This window comes from Tetrao urogallus, assembly GCF_951394365.1.
Source record: "Tetrao urogallus genome assembly, chromosome: 6".
In the NCBI taxonomy this organism is placed as follows: domain Eukaryota; kingdom Metazoa; phylum Chordata; class Aves; order Galliformes; family Phasianidae; genus Tetrao; species Tetrao urogallus.
In genome coordinates this window covers 49,853,425-49,871,010 of record NC_136819.1, presented here as the reverse complement: position 1 = coordinate 49,871,010, position 17,586 = coordinate 49,853,425, and the positions used below count along the sequence as shown (strand labels likewise).

The following is a 17,586-nucleotide window of genomic DNA, read 5'->3' as shown; positions in this document are numbered from 1 at the left end:
AGATCACTATCAACTCAAACATAAGAGTGTCATCAGCTGTATCATCTACGGATGATGCAATTCTTACAGCACGGTTTTTCTTAACCAAGATCCCAATGAAGCTCTGGTCAGTGTTAAGAACGCATTTACCCACAAAATGCAGGGCCTTCAGTAGGGAACTGCCCAGGGCCATGTGATTATGGGTACCCTGCTTATAGTACAAGAAATATTTAAAGCTGCTGGTATACTTGCACAGCATGGTGTCAGGCTGAATGGTCTCAAACTTAAAAATGGTAAGTAGGACAAAGGCATAAAAAGTGTCCTGCAAACAGAGAGCACTGTTTGAAAGCATCCACAGACTGGTTATCATGTTCTTTGGTCCTCTGCTGCAAAGCAGTACTTTATGGTAAAGTACTGTTTAATCCAGTAAATGTAATATTCCAGATCAAGAAAACAAAGACATACCTGAAAGAAAACACTGTCTTATTAGAGTTAATAGATAGCCTACTCAATAAAAATGCCATACCTAGTTGAGAGAGATCCAGTTTTGTCCAGTGCATCCCTGTTGGACAGCTGGACGAAAGAGTTCTGATAAATATCTGCCCAAGACTGTCCAAACCCCAAATGGCATCCTGGCACGCAGAATAGTGCACCATTTCAGTCTCTGGTGGCAGCTGCACCGTAGAAGGACGAAACTGAGGACTCTGATCACTGACACAAAACAGATCCTTGTTGCTTTGGCACAGCCACAAAAAGCTTCCTATGGTAAGGAGATTTCTGTTATTAAAATCATTCCTAATCTACTCTGAGAAAGTTAATTCTTCCTCTGAAAATGATCTGTACATTTGAAGACAGAAATAAAGATCTTAATCTAAGACTTCCAAGTACAAATAAGCATCCTAAGTGCTTATTTAGGCACTGAAATACTCCCCCCTTACATCAAGTAAGTTGCAAATGATCTCACTTGAAAAACCTTCTCACATGAAGAAACTAAAATGGAGAAGGCACACGTAAGAGTGCACTGTTTTCCCTTCTTTTTTTTACTTGCTTTCTTAGTAATTGCTTTTGAAAAGCCAGCATACCTTTCCAGTTCTATGTTACACACGTTTGCCAATAAAGTTAGTGTATTCAGCTGCAATTGTTAGCAACTGCATTACCCAACAGTAGAATTCTTTCATGTCAGCAGCACAGTTTTACCAATAAAGTGTCAAGCTCTGCTGCAACAACTGCACTGACAAGAAAAGTAGTTGGTTAGCACAGGCATTGCAGCAAAGCATGTTCCAGGATTTCATACCACAGATTCTGGCAATGCATGCTGCAGCAAGCTACAAAGCTCCTGTTCCTAAAGGACTACTTATTCTCTATTGGATGTCACTGCACCAAAGTCAGAATGACACAACTTTACGTCCACTAGTTTTTCAGATCATTCCCATCTTACTTCAAACATTTTAAACCCCTATATACAAAAAAAGACAACCAAAACCTGAGGTAACTCAATGTATTTGATTACTTACACTATCAATGCCACTCTAATTAAAATTAGGCCTCATAGGCCCACACTGTTGATTCACTAACCTTCTTTAGATGAAGCTGGGGAAGCCAACACAAAAACCCATTTTGTGGCTGAAGCAGTACCACGAGGCACAATATTATTCCAGTAAGTGCCTGAAAGGAAAGAACAGTGTCATTAGTATGAAAGTCAATTTTCTGTTACAATTCAAATGTCACCTAGACACAATTTTCTGCACCAATCTTTCAGTAGCTGTTTTTTGGAAAGAAAATTGCCTCAACACATACATATTGCTTATGGCATGTTCACATAGAATTTGGATTCAGGAAAAAAGAAGGGAAAAAATTGATGGTCTTCAACAGGAGACCAAATGGATGATGAGTTTAAATAGACAGCAGTATATGCCTATCCTTAATGTTTATCTATTTTAAAAATGTACTAAAAGAAAGTTCTATTTGGGGAAATATATCTGGAAAAATAAAGTATTGCTCCATTATTGCTGTAATACCATAACAGTGCTGTTCTGTGTAGTCACACTGATCCTGAACTGTGATCCATTATGCCTACATATAACAAGAACAGTAGCATAAGACTGCCTTCTCACCCAAGAGAAGAGACAAACACAAGTACTAACAAGAGTAACTTGTGTACAGTCCATTTGTGTACAATGAATTTATCATGAAAAACATTTCCCTTTGGATGGGAAAGCATTCAGACTGTTTGCTAAAGATACGGTTTTCAAACATGGAGTTGCTTTGCTGAAGCTGCCCTGACTCCCCACGGATTATTCCTGTGGTGATCGAACTGTAGTTTAGTTACTTTCTCCTGTTTATTTTTTTTTAATTTGGAAACATTAGACTCAAATCACACTAACCTATTAAGTTTCCCTTTGCCACATGGAATTCATTTTTGCCTGAAGAGATCCAGACTCCGCTGCCATTAACTCCAAGGAGGCTGGGTTGACACTGAAGCTGCTGTGACCAAAACGCCATTCGAAGTTTGTCAGCCACTTTCTCTACAGGTGCCTGAGCTGCTGTTGCCACTGAATGTGTGGCCTGGATTATTGTCTGGAACAGGCTGCACTGGTCAAACACTACATAATCAGTGATGCTTACCTGGAAAAGAAAAATGTTACTGATGACTAACTAAGCTTTAGGGTGAAAGACAGAATATTCCACTAAATTATCAAATATTCCATTTATTTGAGTTTGTTTTCCGTACAGGAAATCTATCACAAGATTAGAAGACTTCTAAGTGTTGGAAGAGAAAGAAATATATGGTACATTCTGATTAAGCAAGTCTTGATAATAAACCACAAGCCCCTCCTACCTAACAATCTACTTTAAAATCTGCACTTTAAGAAAGTCCTACGTTTTGAGATGACTGAACATCATCTCTCTCCAACTAAACCCCACAAATTAAGAGGTGGAATTGCAGTTCACCAAAAGAAAGAGAGAAACCTGCACAGCATAGCAATTTAAGTCACATGGCAAAAACCAGGTAGGAGAAGTCTAAATGATCAATTGCATAAGTTTTATCACGGTCAATTAGGATGATAATGTCTGGGTACTCCCAGAAAGGAAAGAAATGCTTGAGAGCACAAGAAGAAAAGCAGTCTGAGCTAAGGTGTCATGCTACATGTAGCACTGATACAACTTGGCAGACTACTTCTTGTATTCTTGAAAGCTACCATGATGCTGCTCTGGATGACCATGGAATACTTGTTTTCCTCTTTTCTGTAACATGAAAAGGGATTTCAGCCACAGTCATCCTGAAGCTTTAATACAGTGAATAAAGAATACTTTTATTTATTGTGCAATTCATTACATTTTATGCTTAGAAACTTGTGAGAAAACAAACCCTGGGCAGAAGATTAAACTGAAAGCAAAATTAAAAAATGAAGTAAATAAATAAATGCCTACTTGCCACCAATGGTTGTCATCTCCTTGAGGTTTCTTTGAAACTATACCAGTTCTGAACCACAGATTTCCATGGATATCCAAAGCCCACAGTGTCTGTTGATCTCCAAGGGTTATACACACTGGTTCCAAAGCTTGCATTTCACTGGAAATGCAAATCAGAATAAAATTTAAAAACTCCACTTCAAATTTAGGCCTGTGGTGTTTTCAGGAAGCTGCTAACAGCAGTTCAAACTGTAAAAGCTCAAAAATGCATTTGATTTCAAACTTTCAGTTATTGTTATGCAAACTAATAAATTTGAATGATCACAAGTAAAAACCATTCAACAACAAAATACAACTTCTTTAAAGATCTTTAAAGATTGAAACTCCGAAACATAACAATAAGACAAAAACTAAATTGTTCAGTAGTTAATAAAAAAAACAGCTTAAGTTTTTGGTAAAGCAGCTCCATGAATACATCTCCTTCAATTTCCTCACCCTATTCACAGATCAATATTAGCAGTTCAGGTATCATAAATAGAAAACTGAACCTAACTACAAAGCAGAGATAAATACTGAGTTGGACTGCAAGTTTCCTGCAAAATAAATCATCTTTAAGTTCAGAAGGTCAACGGTATCAGATGATCTTATCAGGCATTTAACGAGTAGGCAACAATGCTATTTCTTTCTGAGAACTTTTCTCGAAAACTTAAAAACAAATATGGATTTCTTTCTGCTATTTTGTTATGAAAAAGAAGAACATTAAGCATATGTAAGTTGTAGGCCAAGCAAACATCTTCTTTAAGTAAACTGACAAAATGATATGCAAATTTCAGATTTGAACAGGACACTGAATGTATCTTCAGTCTCTTCAAGAAGAGTCAAGTACCAGACTGGGAGGTAACAAGCTGGAACTTCACAACAGGGTATTCAGGAGGAAATAAAGTCATATGACTGCAAGAACTGGAATTTCTTTCTATACTTGCTTCATGCTGATGTTACAAGAGACTGTATTCCTGATTCTCAAAGCCAGCAGTAAACACTTGGAGCTTTTAAATTTATCACAAACTACCTACTCTGAACACAGGACCAACTAGGAAGCGAAATAACAATTACCCAGAGTATCTGTAAAAAATTTGTGACTGGAAAATAGAAAAGCTGTGGGCAAGACAATGCTGAGATTCAGTCTCTGAAAAAAATAGCTCAGTACATTAAAGAGTACATTAAAGCCATTAGAGCATAGATTAAAGAAAGTATTCCATCAAAGAAGTCATGTTATCATACATTATTAGGAGTCTTTTAAGCATTGTTCTCACTTTCCTAAAATTTCTTTTAACTGAATTATTACTTCTGTTTACAGTGGTTTCTTTCACTGCATAAAAGCCATTCATCAGACAGAAAAACACTGGATACATCTCCACAAAGACTGAAAGGAGATACGTGCGCATATATACAGACATATAATACCCACATGCTACCCACAGCGAGGTTCAGATAACAAGTTTGCAAACATCAAGGAGTTCTAACACGAAAACAACTTGTTTCATTCTGGTTACGAAGCTGGCCTGCTGCAGCACCGTTACCTGACAATATCGCTCTTCCACTGCTCTCCTTCAGGACAAAAGCTGCGGACTCCCTCCCGGTAGAGCAGGGCCCGCTGCTCACTCAATGCCCACACAACATTATTTCTGGATGTAACCTGCGACAGTGGATAAGGGCAATCAACCTTTACTGCTCTGGCACAAGGACGATCCACACTCAGGCCTAGAAATCAGAAAAGGAGGATTGCTTTACAAACTTGGACTTTTTGCAACTGAAAGAGAAAAAGCTACCAACAGGGAAAAAAAAAAAAAAAAGAAAAAGCTGGGGGAAATATCTCTGATGTTAACACCTCTCATTTGATCACTATTGTCTTGATAGTCTGCTCTTTTAATCAACTATTAATCACTTCCTCTAATATCGCTGGATTTCTATTTTAAGAAATAAAACATTGTGCATCCTTCAACATCTTGCAGAGCCTATGAGTCCTGCGCCACCATTTCTGTTCCTTTTCTCCCTCTAGTGTCAGTATCAGGAATTTCCATTTACAAAATGTGTTAAGACTTCAGAGAAGCACTGAAGACAACACCACAAGAGTTTTTGCCCCAAACAGGCCAAGAAGAAACAACCTGATCTGCATAGAGGCAGCTGAACAATTTCAGAAGAGCCTAGCACAGCAAGAAGTACTGAAAGGAGAGAGGTGCTGGTAGATTACAGGCAGTTTACATCTTTAAACCTATAACCTGGAGGAACGCGCTTCTTTTTTACAATTACACTGAGGACAGATTTACACACCTATATGAAACACCCTAATAGATCAAGCTCTTGCTTAGTCTTCTCATGCTTCTAACTCAAAGAGCAGATCATAGAACAGACCCTCCTAGAGGCCCTACTAAGGCACATGGAAAACAAAGATGAGGTAATTGGTGGCAACCAATATGGATTCACCAAGAGCAAATTGTGCCTGACAAACTTGGTGGCCTTTTATGATGGAGTTACAGCATCAGTGGATAAAGAGCAATTGATATACTCTACATGGACTCACGCAAAGCATTTGATCCATTCACTGGATGAGGAATTGGCTGGATGGTCACACTCAGAGAGTTTGGTCATTGGCTCAATGTCTAAGTGAAGACAACTGATGAGTGATATTCCTCAGGGATCAGTGCTGCAACCAACGTTATTTAACATCTTCGTAGGCAACATGGACAGTGAGACTAAGTGCACCGTCAGCAATTTTGCAGATGACACCAAGCTGAGGGGTGCAGGTGACGTGCTGAAGGAAAGCGATGCCATCCAGAGGGACCTGGACAGGCTCGAGAGGTGGGCCCATGCCAATCTCATGAAGTTCAACAAGGCCACGTAAAAGGTCCTGCAACTATGGCTATCCCAAGCATAAATGCAGGCTGGCAGAGAACTGCTTGAGAGCAACCCTGAGCAGAAGGATTTGGGAGTGTTGGTTGATGAAAGACTCAACATGAGCTGATAATGTGCACTTATGTGAACTCAGAAAGCAAATGGTATCCTGGGCTCCATCAGAAGAGGGATGGCCAGAAGCGACAGGGAGGTGATTGTCCCTCTCTACTCTACCTTTGTGAGGCCCCATCTGGAGTACTGCGTCCAGGTCTGGGGCCCCGGACACAAGAAGGACATGGAGCTGTTGGAAAAGGTCCATAGGAAGGCCACAAAGATGATCAGAAGGTCGGAGCACCTCCTCTTACAGGGAGGGGCTGAGAGAGCTGGGGCTCTTTAGTGAAGAGGAGGATCCGGGGGGACCTTATAGTGGTCTTCCAGTACCTGAAGAGGGTCTAAAGGAAAGCTGGGGAGAGACTTTTTATAAGAACATGTAGTGACAGGACAAGAGGAAATGGCTTTAAACTGGAAAAAGGTAGATTTAGACTAGATTTCAGGAAGAAATTTTTACTGTGAGGGTGGTGAGACACCAGTTGTCCAGCGAGGCTCTGGCTGCCCTCTCCTAGAAACTTTTAAAGCCAAGGCTAGATGGGGTGCTGAGCAATGTGGTCTAGAAGGAGGTGTCCCTGCGAATGGCAGGGGGGACTGGAACTAGATGATCTTAAAGGTCTCTTCCAACTGAAATCATTCTACAATTCTATGAAGAAGGAATAGACTCATAACTGTATGATATTTTAGAATAACAAGACAATTGCTAAATTCCAAACATCCATTAGAGCGTGAGGAATGAAAAGATCCTAAAGAAGCAACTATCATCACTAGTTGCCTCACATTAACAAGACATATACTGAGAATTTATTTTTGGCAATGATAAATTTAGAAGCCCAAGAATAGCAGAATGCAAGCTGATTTAATCAAACCAATCTCTCACAGGGAAGCAAAATATTGATTAAAACCCCTACAGAGCCCTGTATGACTGGCATCGAGTTCACTCTCTATCACTGTTAGCCGTGCTTATTGGCAGTATACACGTGACCTTGGGCAGGCCACTTGACTTCCCTCTAACTACCAAGCACACTAAAAGAAAATAATTTAAGAGCAGAATGTATTTGAAATAATGCTATTCAATTTTCTTGATCAAAAAGAATTTCAGTATTACACTACAGCAAGTAAATCTACAAGAGAAATTAGAAAACAAAAGCTAAATGGAAGATAAATAAGAATTTTGACAGCTACTTAGAAATATTATCCTATATTAATATATTTTATTGGTTTTTCCTTTACTCATCGTCCTCTTACTTGTACAACAATTCCTTCAGCACATTGTGATTTTTCTCTATCAGCTCACTTCTCTGTGCAAATTCCCCTTGCCCAAACTTCATCCTCAAAATGGACTTTCCTTTAGCTGCATGTATCTAACCTGAATGCTCTCTACAGAACATCTTCCAAATGTTTTCTCCTCTTTGTGTTGAAGCAGATAAATCTAAGGCCATCGCTTCAAAGTTCCTACTGCACTATCCCTATCTGATCCTTCCTCATTCATAGCCAGTGACAAAGCAGCTCTAGACTGCTGCTCCCTAGCCCCTTCCATTCCTCCACGGACCATTTCTCAACACTTCTGAATCCATTCATGGTCTTCCATCGCACACTACCTTCCTTTCATTATCAACTGGTGTATTTTATCTCTTCAAAACAAACAGCTTCTGCTTTCACTCGCACTGTCTCCCCTACATTTGAATTTCTTGTCAACATCCATACACTACCTAATTTCATCTCAAATTCCTACTTAAAGCTGCATTAAAATCCTTCAAGCAAGCAAACAAAACCCACTCGAGGATCACTTGTTTTAGTGTACCATGCCATTTTCAAGGCAAGAAAATTATTTCAATATTTTCTGCAATCCTTTTTTCATTTATCTGTATTCACCCTATGTCTCTTTTTCACAAATCCTCCACTTAACAAAAAGAACAAGTGGAGATGAATTGGTTTACTCAGCAGCCCCACATAAAATCTCACAACTGTTTCTAAAGACTTCTCAAGATGAAAAGGTTTTTCTATGTTTTGACTGCAAACAAAAGTTTAAAACCAACTGCAATTGTTTAATAGACTTGAGCTCTAGAATTTTAGCCTGCAAAAATCAAAAAGTACCTGTTTGTAGATACAGATCTCCATTTGTTCTGATAATCCAGGCAGTGTCATCACTTAAAGCTACAAATACAGCCTGAGGTAAAGCCTCGTACCAGTGTCGTTTTCCTTTTATAGTCACTTTTCCACAAGCAAATGCTTTATTAGTCTTCTGTTCAATCTTCCAGAGAAGAGCCCCTGTATGAGAAATAAATAGAGAGAACACAAAATCACTAAACAATTACCACAACAGAGATGCTGACTTGTCCCACCCACACCTTAACTGACGTGTAGGAAAAACAACTGCTAAACTAAAATGCAAGATTTATAAACCCATGCAATTTCTTTTTAAAGGCAAGAGCAGAACCAGTAGCCAACTTCTCTAGAAATTTCTGAAATGCATTTATCATTATAGATTCCACGTGATTTTTAAGTGTTTAAATGAAAATCACTTCTTAGTTATATACACTGAAAACTAACCATCAAAACTTCACATCAGGATAAAATGAGCCCACTATTAAAAGATTAAGCTTACAGCCTGTCTCCCCACTAGGTAGTACATCCTTGGCACATCTACAGAGACACTGATAATGTCTGCAACAAATCCTTTCACAAAAATTGTACTTCCTGATTTCTAAAAAAGCATATCAAGAGGGGATAATTGTACTCCTCCCACTTTTCACAAATACTAACAGTTTTAGTAACCCAAATCGTAACTTTGTTGGATCGGTGACAAAGACCTGAACAGGCTGCACCATGCCATACACCAGTGGGCAGTGCTATCACCTGTCTACTTCTCAGCATGTCACAAGTAGACAAAACTCAAAAACACAACTGCACAAATCCATCTTAGGTGCTTTCTCCAATTAGAAAAAGAAAAGCAAATGAAATTCCAAATTTAACTACTGGTTAGCATCCATGCTGGTTCATACCAGAGTAATATATTATATTAACTGTCTTTGAATAATTCCTGAAAGCAGGATTTGATTCCATTTTGACTCTTGTGTTAATAAGCTCATGTAAATATACCCAATTTCAAAACTGTGAATACTAGAAATCCACATGGGCTCAAGAAAACATTGGGCAAGTTCCTGGAACTGAGGGGATAACAAATTGACAGAAATGGTTAGGCCACCACCAACTGCAATCTAAAACTACTGAGGGCAAATGTCAGACATGCTGGCCCTATTTCTTTCCTGCAGGCATCTGCCTTTGTCCAGTTTCAAAGACATGATACTGAGCTGGATGAATCTATACTCTGATCTAATACAGCCACTCCTGTATTTTTTTTTTCCTAGAACAAAAGCCAACTACAGGTTCAAAGAAAAAAACCTTTCTTCTTAAACCAGACAGAAAATCTTCTACACAAAGCAAAGACTGATTTGCTTTTAGAGATGACAGAGGAGGAAGAGTAATGGCAGAGCAGGAAGTCTGTAGTTTAGAAAATAGCAAGGGAACTTCTGTTTGCATACCAATCCTGAAGTAATCTGAATAGCTAAAAATGATGCAAGTTCATCACCAAAGACCACCAGCTAAATTAAGCTGGTATGCAGATGTACTGAAGATGCAACCATATCCTTTGAGTTTTTCCTCATCTAATCAAATAACAGCTAAGTATTAAAAAATTAAAAAGCAAAGGGAATGCACCAGTTCTATTAAGGTTCCGTATTTATGAGGTTACAGTGAAGTACAAGCCAACCAACCTGAAGGGGAAACCGCCACCTGCTGGACTCCATCTTCAAACTTCTGCCACCGCAGCCCAGCAGCTGGAAGTGCACTGCAATACAGGCTGCCTCTGTAGTCCAGGCACCAAATATACTTCTCTGAGATGGCCAGGCTCAAGATGCCATAGCCAGGGCCAGAGTATCCCATCCAGCTCTCTGCAAACTAAGAACTGTACAGTCAGCACAGTGGCAGATGTCTTTCAACTGCGCAAGAAAATGGCTGTATAAGCACGAGCAGCTGCCATGTTGTTGATTTTAAAAAACACTAAACTTAAAGTTCTTATGTACCTTAATCAATAAGTGCCTAGGGTAAAACAAAACTACATTTATCACTGTTTTCTAACATACCATGTACTGCAAACTAAAAATCCTACAACAAAAGTTATAGCAAGAAGAAAACTAGATCATAGAATCATACAATCATAGAATGGCCTGGGTTGAAAAGGACCACAATGATCATCTAGTTTCAACCCCTCTGCTTTGTGCAGGGCTGCCAACCACCAGAGCAGGCTGATGCTGTCATCTGCATATGTGACCTGTATTGTAAGCATCTACACAGCACTTCTAAACATTTCAGAATATAACAGCCCAAAATTAATTCAAAAAGGCAAAAAAAGGCTTCTGTACTTTGGGCTGTAGCTATGACTAAATAGGATGCTATCAACTTAAAACTCATTTCTTGACAAGTATTTGGTTGATCTCAGCACATGGAACAATTAAGACCTCTGCTAAAACTCCTTGTGGTTTTTTTTGTTTGTTTGTTTGTTTGTTTTTTTCTGTTTTACAGACTTTACAGTTAATCTTTGTACTTCTCTTCTATAATCTATAAGAATATTCCTACTTCTATGGCTATGTTTAAGTCATAAAATAACAATTAAGAAAAGAGGGGTAACAGGAGAAGGAAACACACCAGCGTTTAAAATAGCATTAACTGCTGTCTATGACACAAAAAAGGATAAATCCTCATTCTGAGTATTTGCAGGCAAAATGAACCTTAACCAGATCCATCCATGAAAGATAACCAGCATTAAATTCCTTGCAAAGTTAATGAAAGTTTGGAGCACTATCTTGCAGGACTCGGACTACTGGAGGCCTAACAAAGAGCAGCCTTTAAGCATGACTGCTTCTCACTCTTTAACGGATGTGCTTGTGACACAATTTTTTTGTCCAACTGGAAATCATAATAATGGTTATGAAGACAGTACAGCTTCTTCAGCTTCTAAGGACTCATCCACCATTCGGAAGTCTGATACATCACATTTCATAAGAGTCATGACACATATTGCTGCTTTGGTTTTACGTTTTACTTGTTGAACTAAGCAAAAAGAAAACTGCCTCCCTAAAGATATAAAGAATAGTCATCACACGCAAGTGTTCTCCTTTTTTTTTTTTCCTTCTTCAAAATGTTGAGATTTAAAATATTTTTAACTAAATTGAAACATATACCTGATCAGATTTTAACAGCACCATTTCATCTAGGCTTATCCTGGCTGTATCCTGGGAACCAGGCTCAGCACCAACTTCAGGCACACTAGTCTCTGAGGATGAATATGGTAATCCATGTCCATAAATATCCTCTTCATCACTTGAGGCAAATTCCTCCTCTGCCTTACTTTCACGAGTGTTTGTTATCCATTCAGCAGTGCTAGTACTAGATTTAGCTTTGATTACACTTTCAAAATTCCATCCAGAAATGGAACTATGCTCTGAAACACCTTTAGAGATGTCAAAGTGGTGAACAGAAGGAACTGACAGAGCACTGTCAATTAGAGAATGCTGCTGTTGGTCTTCCCTACCAGTTTCATCACTTTCATTCAGCGTCGGTGATGTCTGAACACCAAGTACACTGCTACATTCCAAAAGCATTTGGTCTGGCTGTTCAAAACATTTTTCACCATCCTGCAGCTTCATTTTATCTAGATTTTCATTTAATTTACGCAATGTACTAAAAGCCTGTTCTTCTTGGCCTAGCTTTCCAAGACAGCCTTCACTGCTTGCAGAAAACACACAATGGTTATTTTCAGAGACAACAGTGCTTGTTAAGTCTTCTGTGAGGATGGGAGGAGAGACAGATGTCAAAGCATCTATAATTGTCGATGTACCCATGCCACTGTCACTGTTGGGAAGTTTCTGTAAGTCAACTGTATCTCCATTTTCTTCATTAGATAGTACAGTTGCAGACTCGGGAGACTGTAGGACAGTAAATGTTTCTGATCCGTTATCTTCCTGCAGGACTGTATTGGACTCCACACTGAACATGCTTTCCTGATCTGGAGACCCAGTACTCAAATGATCAATGCTTCCACTCATCAGGCTGGATGTCATGGAAAATGAATCTGCGTTCACTGAATGCGGGCTGTCACCAGAAAGCTGACGCTCATAATTGGGTGCACCTTCCAGAGAGATGTGGTTCCTCTTGGCTCCACTGTCTGTTCTCACAATAAATAAAAAAATTAAAAAAAAAAGGGAGAGAGGAGGAGGGCATGAGTCATATTAGTAAGATTTAATTAATATTTTTATTGGTGCTAAGAATAGAATTAAATCTACATTTTGGCATACTGATTAGTTTTTCTGCTTGAACACTAAATGATACACACAAAATCGAAGACGACTGAATAACAAAACATTTTAAAATTTCAATATCCACATAAAAAAACTCTCAGAATATCTTTTAACTGTTTACACTCTCTCAATAAGCTAAAAAAGAATGGCTGAGAAATAGTGTCAAATACTTTCAGATGAATAGGTATTACACAAATCCAACAAAACTGGAGGTAGAATCCCACTGTATATTACCAACTGCTATATCTTACAATATTAAGCATGTTTACATAAAGCAAAACAAACTTACAAGGAATAAAATAAACAGATCTGAAAAGAAAGGTATCATCAATGTATTGATTTCAAAGCAGGCATTTGTCTTAAAAGATAAAAGGCCCAGCACAACCATTCCAAATATGTCAGATCTTAGATTTTACGTGAGAATGCAAGATAAACAAAGCACATCAAGAATGCATTCGCGTGAGATGTACCAGATGTGACATATTCTAATAATGACCAGAGGCAGTCAAATTTCTGCAAAGCTTACCTTGTTTCTTCTTCTTTTTCTTTTTCACTTTAATTGGCTTTACAATGAGCTCCTGATCAAAGTCTTCAGAACTGATAGCGCTGAACCGTTGTGAAGAAAGCTGACATTCTCTCTGAGCTTCTGAAAATTGGTCTGCACATATCATAAAACTAGAGCCACTGTCCACAGAATTTACTGAACTGCTCCTGCTTCTTGATTCACTTGCTACAGAGCAGCCCCTTTTTCTTGTTTCATTGCTCAAGTCTCCCACTCTATCAAAGCTTTTCTCCAATAGTGCTGGAGTTTCCAGATCATCTTTCACTAAAGAGTCTCTTTTATCACCAACAGCTGAGGGAGAAGTAACTATTTTTTTATTTGTTTCCACTGAAGGGCTGGATGATGCAGATGCAACAACTGGTATCGGCGTCAGCAAATGAGGACTCAAATCTGTTGAAGGATTCAGCAGCTTTGAACTCCCATCTGAAACTGACCAAAAGAAAAATAAAGGTATAAACACTAGGGTGTCAACTTGGTTGGAGAGTGCTCAGAGAAAGAAAGCTTCATCCAAAAGAATTTTATCTAAACGCACAACATTTCAATTACATACACATGTACAGTGTAAATTTCATGCAAGTAAATCTATATTAAGTTATGTTAGTAAAATCAATCCTCCAAAGTCCAAATCCATCAAAGCCTTATTAGAAAATTCTGCTTTTATGTTTACACAAAGAGAATGGTTATAGGTCTTTAGAGTGGAAGACCTAACCGTGTTATGTACTGAAGTACCATCACCTATTTTCAATTTCTTCAAACATTCAGTATCTTGAGCAAAATAAACCTAAACAATGATAACAAACAAACAAGAAACAACAAAAAACATCCACCAAGATCTAGGAAAACTGACCAGATCAAATCACTGTGGTAATTAGAAGAAAATACGTTTCTAGAAGACTCTTCCCAACTATGCTTGGAAATTAAGAATAGAATAGTAAACGGTCCCTAGAATTTGTGAGTGCTGAACCACTTAAATGACCAAAGCTATCACTAAGCATGAGGATCAAACTAAGTCCTCTAGCATCTGTAACATCCAACAGATCTTCACAGCATATCTGCTAGCATTTTGCTAATAGAAAGCCGAGACGAGATTTTTAAATACACAAGTAATCTTTCTGTGAGTCTAACATGCTGGATAATGGTGTTTATAGACATATATTTTTTTTAACGAGGAGAAATCAGCCAGCATCATCATTAAGGAAATATTACTAATCCTTTTTACAGAGTTCTAGGAACACAGATGCTGAGCTCAGATGTCACCAAATAAGAAAAGAAAGCCTTCAAATTATTTTTGGAGATTTCATGAATATTCTTTGGGTGCTTTGCCAGTTCTTTCTTAGTCATTGCTGGGAAGGCTGAGATTTCCTCTGGAACACAAGTGATGACAGGTGGAACAAAATCATCCCACTCAATTATCACCAACCCAAACAATTGAGTAGGTAGATAATCAAGATTGTGAAAGCAGATTGCTCAAGAAACACTGTTGAGAATAAAGATGCTTGGTAAGGAAAATATTGATCAACTCTCAAAAAAATATAATTAATTTCTTAATGCCTTCACTCTTGCAGACAATAGAGACAGACGAGCAGATAAATCAGAGCTCTAAATACAGTCTTCTGGAGAAAAAAAAAAAAGAGCAATTCCAGAGAAACTAGTAGGTTGGGTTGGTTTTTTTTCCCAGTAAGCAAATACATACCAACATAAAACCAACCCCAAAGGTATGACAGACATCACATTCCACAAGGCACATACTCAAGTTTGCTATGTTGTACAAACCTAGTGATGACAGTCCTTCAGGTCTGCTTGAAATTCTTATGATGTCTCTATCTCCCTTCAAGAGAAAAATCTCATTGCTGGTGCAGGACACAGACACAATATCACCATATCCTTCCAATCCACCAATCAAAGCCTATAAGGAGTCACCAAATACAGAAATAATTGGCTACAGATTAATCCATTGTTTGGACAAGATTAGGCTCTTAACAAATTGTTCACTGAAATTTAACTGACACAGACAGTTAGAGGATGTTAACAAAAAGAAAATAAAAAAGAAACAAGAAAGCACATTGCAACTTGGGCATAGCTCAATTTTTGTACTCATTTCCATTCTAATGCCACGAGTTTAATCACTTCTGTCTCAATTAGAAGCAATCAATTACTTCAGTAATACATAATTTGGTGGCAAAAAAAAAACCAAACTACTCGTGTTTGATATCATTTATACAAAAAGATATTAGCTTGCATTCATTTTCATACGCACTTTTAAAAGACAAAATAGCAGCTTTTTTATAAGAAATAAAATCTAATGCTAGTTTTTTGGCTGACACCAACAGTTGTAGAAAGGAAATAAATAGTTCCAGGCATATCTTCTAGGCATAAAGTTTCTTTTTGCATGAACTACTACATTTTATATTTATATACGCTTTTCTAAGCATTTAAATTGATTACAAAGTTAATATCTGGCCTGAAAGCTTTAAATACATTTTTGTTACATTTAATATATAAATATTGTGAGTATATCCTTGCAACAACAACCTGAGGAGTGAGAAAACCTTTCTAGGTTTCAGCATGAGTCTAAACCGTACGAGTATGAGGACACAACCCAAAGAGTCCCACAACATAGCATGAACAAAAGCAAGAAACAGAATATGCATCCATAACATTCATCTACCTGGTTCACGGTGTCTAATAAATAGATGCTGTACTCATTCCAGGTCAGCACCCATCCTTCTCGAAAAAAGCATGAAACAAGGCCAAGGTGTTTCTCTGGGGAGCTGTAACCTCCTCTGTCGGGTGGTTCCAAACGAGGATACAATTCAAAAGTTTGTATTCCTCTAGCAAATAAATCTTTCAAGATGAACGTGGCCTGAACAGTTCCATGAACATCAGATTTCCAGAGGCGAAGCCCAGGTCTGGCAGCAAACAGCGTCAGATCAGTCTGCTTACAGAGGCCAGGTATAAAACATGCTCCAAATTTGCCACTGCTAAAATACAAAACAAGAATGCATTTTAAAAGCTGTACACACAACACGGAAACAAATGTTAAGACTAATAAACTTACTCATAAATTTACAACTGCAGGTTATCAACATTAAAAATGTTGTTCAATTGAAGTATTCCATCAAATGTCTGAAATACATATAAAACAAGAACTGTACTACCAAGTAACATGGGTTTTCCCTCAGTTTGAGGTGTCAGACATCAAGCCTGTTAGACAAGTTAAATGACCCCCCCCCCCCCCCCCCCCCAACACGACTCACAGTCCCGACACCACTCTGTCCATCCTAGAAAGATCCTACTATGCAGCCATCCTTCTCTCAGTATTGATGAAAACAAGCAAAACTCCACTACAGAACGCTAAGAAACTGACAACCTCTATTTGCAAGGAACAGATCTCAGCTGTTAAAATCTTTGCACATAAAAGCACTATCACTGAAAAAGTAAAAAAGGGGGTCCTTGGTGTTCATATCATTATCCATATGAAACATATGTTATAAACCCCCTCTAAGGAGTCACTTTCCAATGTTTCCAGATGCAGTCAGTCACGCCGATCCAATACCAAGTATCCTCTTCTTCCATAACCCAGAATGATAACACAATAAAAGATGCCAGGAAGCCATACTAGAAGTTCCTAGCCTTAAGTGATTCCTATGCACATTCCTTTTAATTCACTTTGGGGTGTTAAAAAAAAACCCAGAAATTAAGTCACTGACTGCATTAGGTAATACACCATCCACGAGACAGACCACTGTTTACAATGGTTGCTCACCCTAAGCCACAGTGAAGAGTGAGGGACTGCAAAGTTTAACAGTGCTTTCAGTTTAAACAAGAAAACACCTTAAATAATTTTTGCATCGCAAACAAAAAGACTGTAATACATTTGCAACCAACTTTCTAAGTAAGCAGAATTGTCATTTCATGTTTGAGCATACATGGCTACTCTAACTGCATTTTTTGTAAGTGGACTGCTCTGTTCTATTAATTTCACTGCTTAGGTCACCCTTTCTATAATCCATCCTGAAAAGCTAGAATTAACTAATGTGCCTGCATCAAGATTTTATGAGGGTTACTTTTTTCTGGGCTGTGTTCCAACTTGCTTGACAGATCTCTCTTCCGTGTAAAATAGTATGGTTCGTTGTAAAGTGGAGACAAGCAGCACTTTCTGGTTGTAATCCAACTGGACAATCGAAGATGGCTCTTCCAGCACAAGGCTGGAGTTGCAAACACCCTTTTAAAGACACATGAAATTAGTAACAGTCAAACTTTCTAAAAAAC

The 17,586-nt window shown here is 38.3% G+C and overlaps 1 protein-coding gene across 1 annotated transcript in view; it reads right to left on the bottom strand.

The window, feature by feature from the left end:
• TECPR2 (tectonin beta-propeller repeat containing 2) overlaps nt 1-17,586 on the bottom strand; it is a gene marked incomplete at both ends in the record, with an annotated part of 33,790 nt that overhangs the window by 14,276 nt on the left and 1,928 nt on the right. The window contains 12 exons of the mRNA XM_079536659.1: nt 506-735; nt 1,551-1,644; nt 2,364-2,604; nt 3,412-3,553; nt 4,974-5,154; nt 8,491-8,664; nt 10,170-10,353; nt 11,637-12,619; nt 13,279-13,737; nt 15,088-15,220; nt 15,983-16,295; nt 17,382-17,539. Of these exons, the coding sequence (XP_079392785.1) occupies nt 506-735; nt 1,551-1,644; nt 2,364-2,604; nt 3,412-3,553; nt 4,974-5,154; nt 8,491-8,664; nt 10,170-10,353; nt 11,637-12,619; nt 13,279-13,737; nt 15,088-15,220; nt 15,983-16,295; nt 17,382-17,539 (3,292 nt within the window). The remainder of the gene's footprint in view (nt 1-505; nt 736-1,550; nt 1,645-2,363; nt 2,605-3,411; nt 3,554-4,973; nt 5,155-8,490; nt 8,665-10,169; nt 10,354-11,636; nt 12,620-13,278; nt 13,738-15,087; nt 15,221-15,982; nt 16,296-17,381; nt 17,540-17,586) is intronic.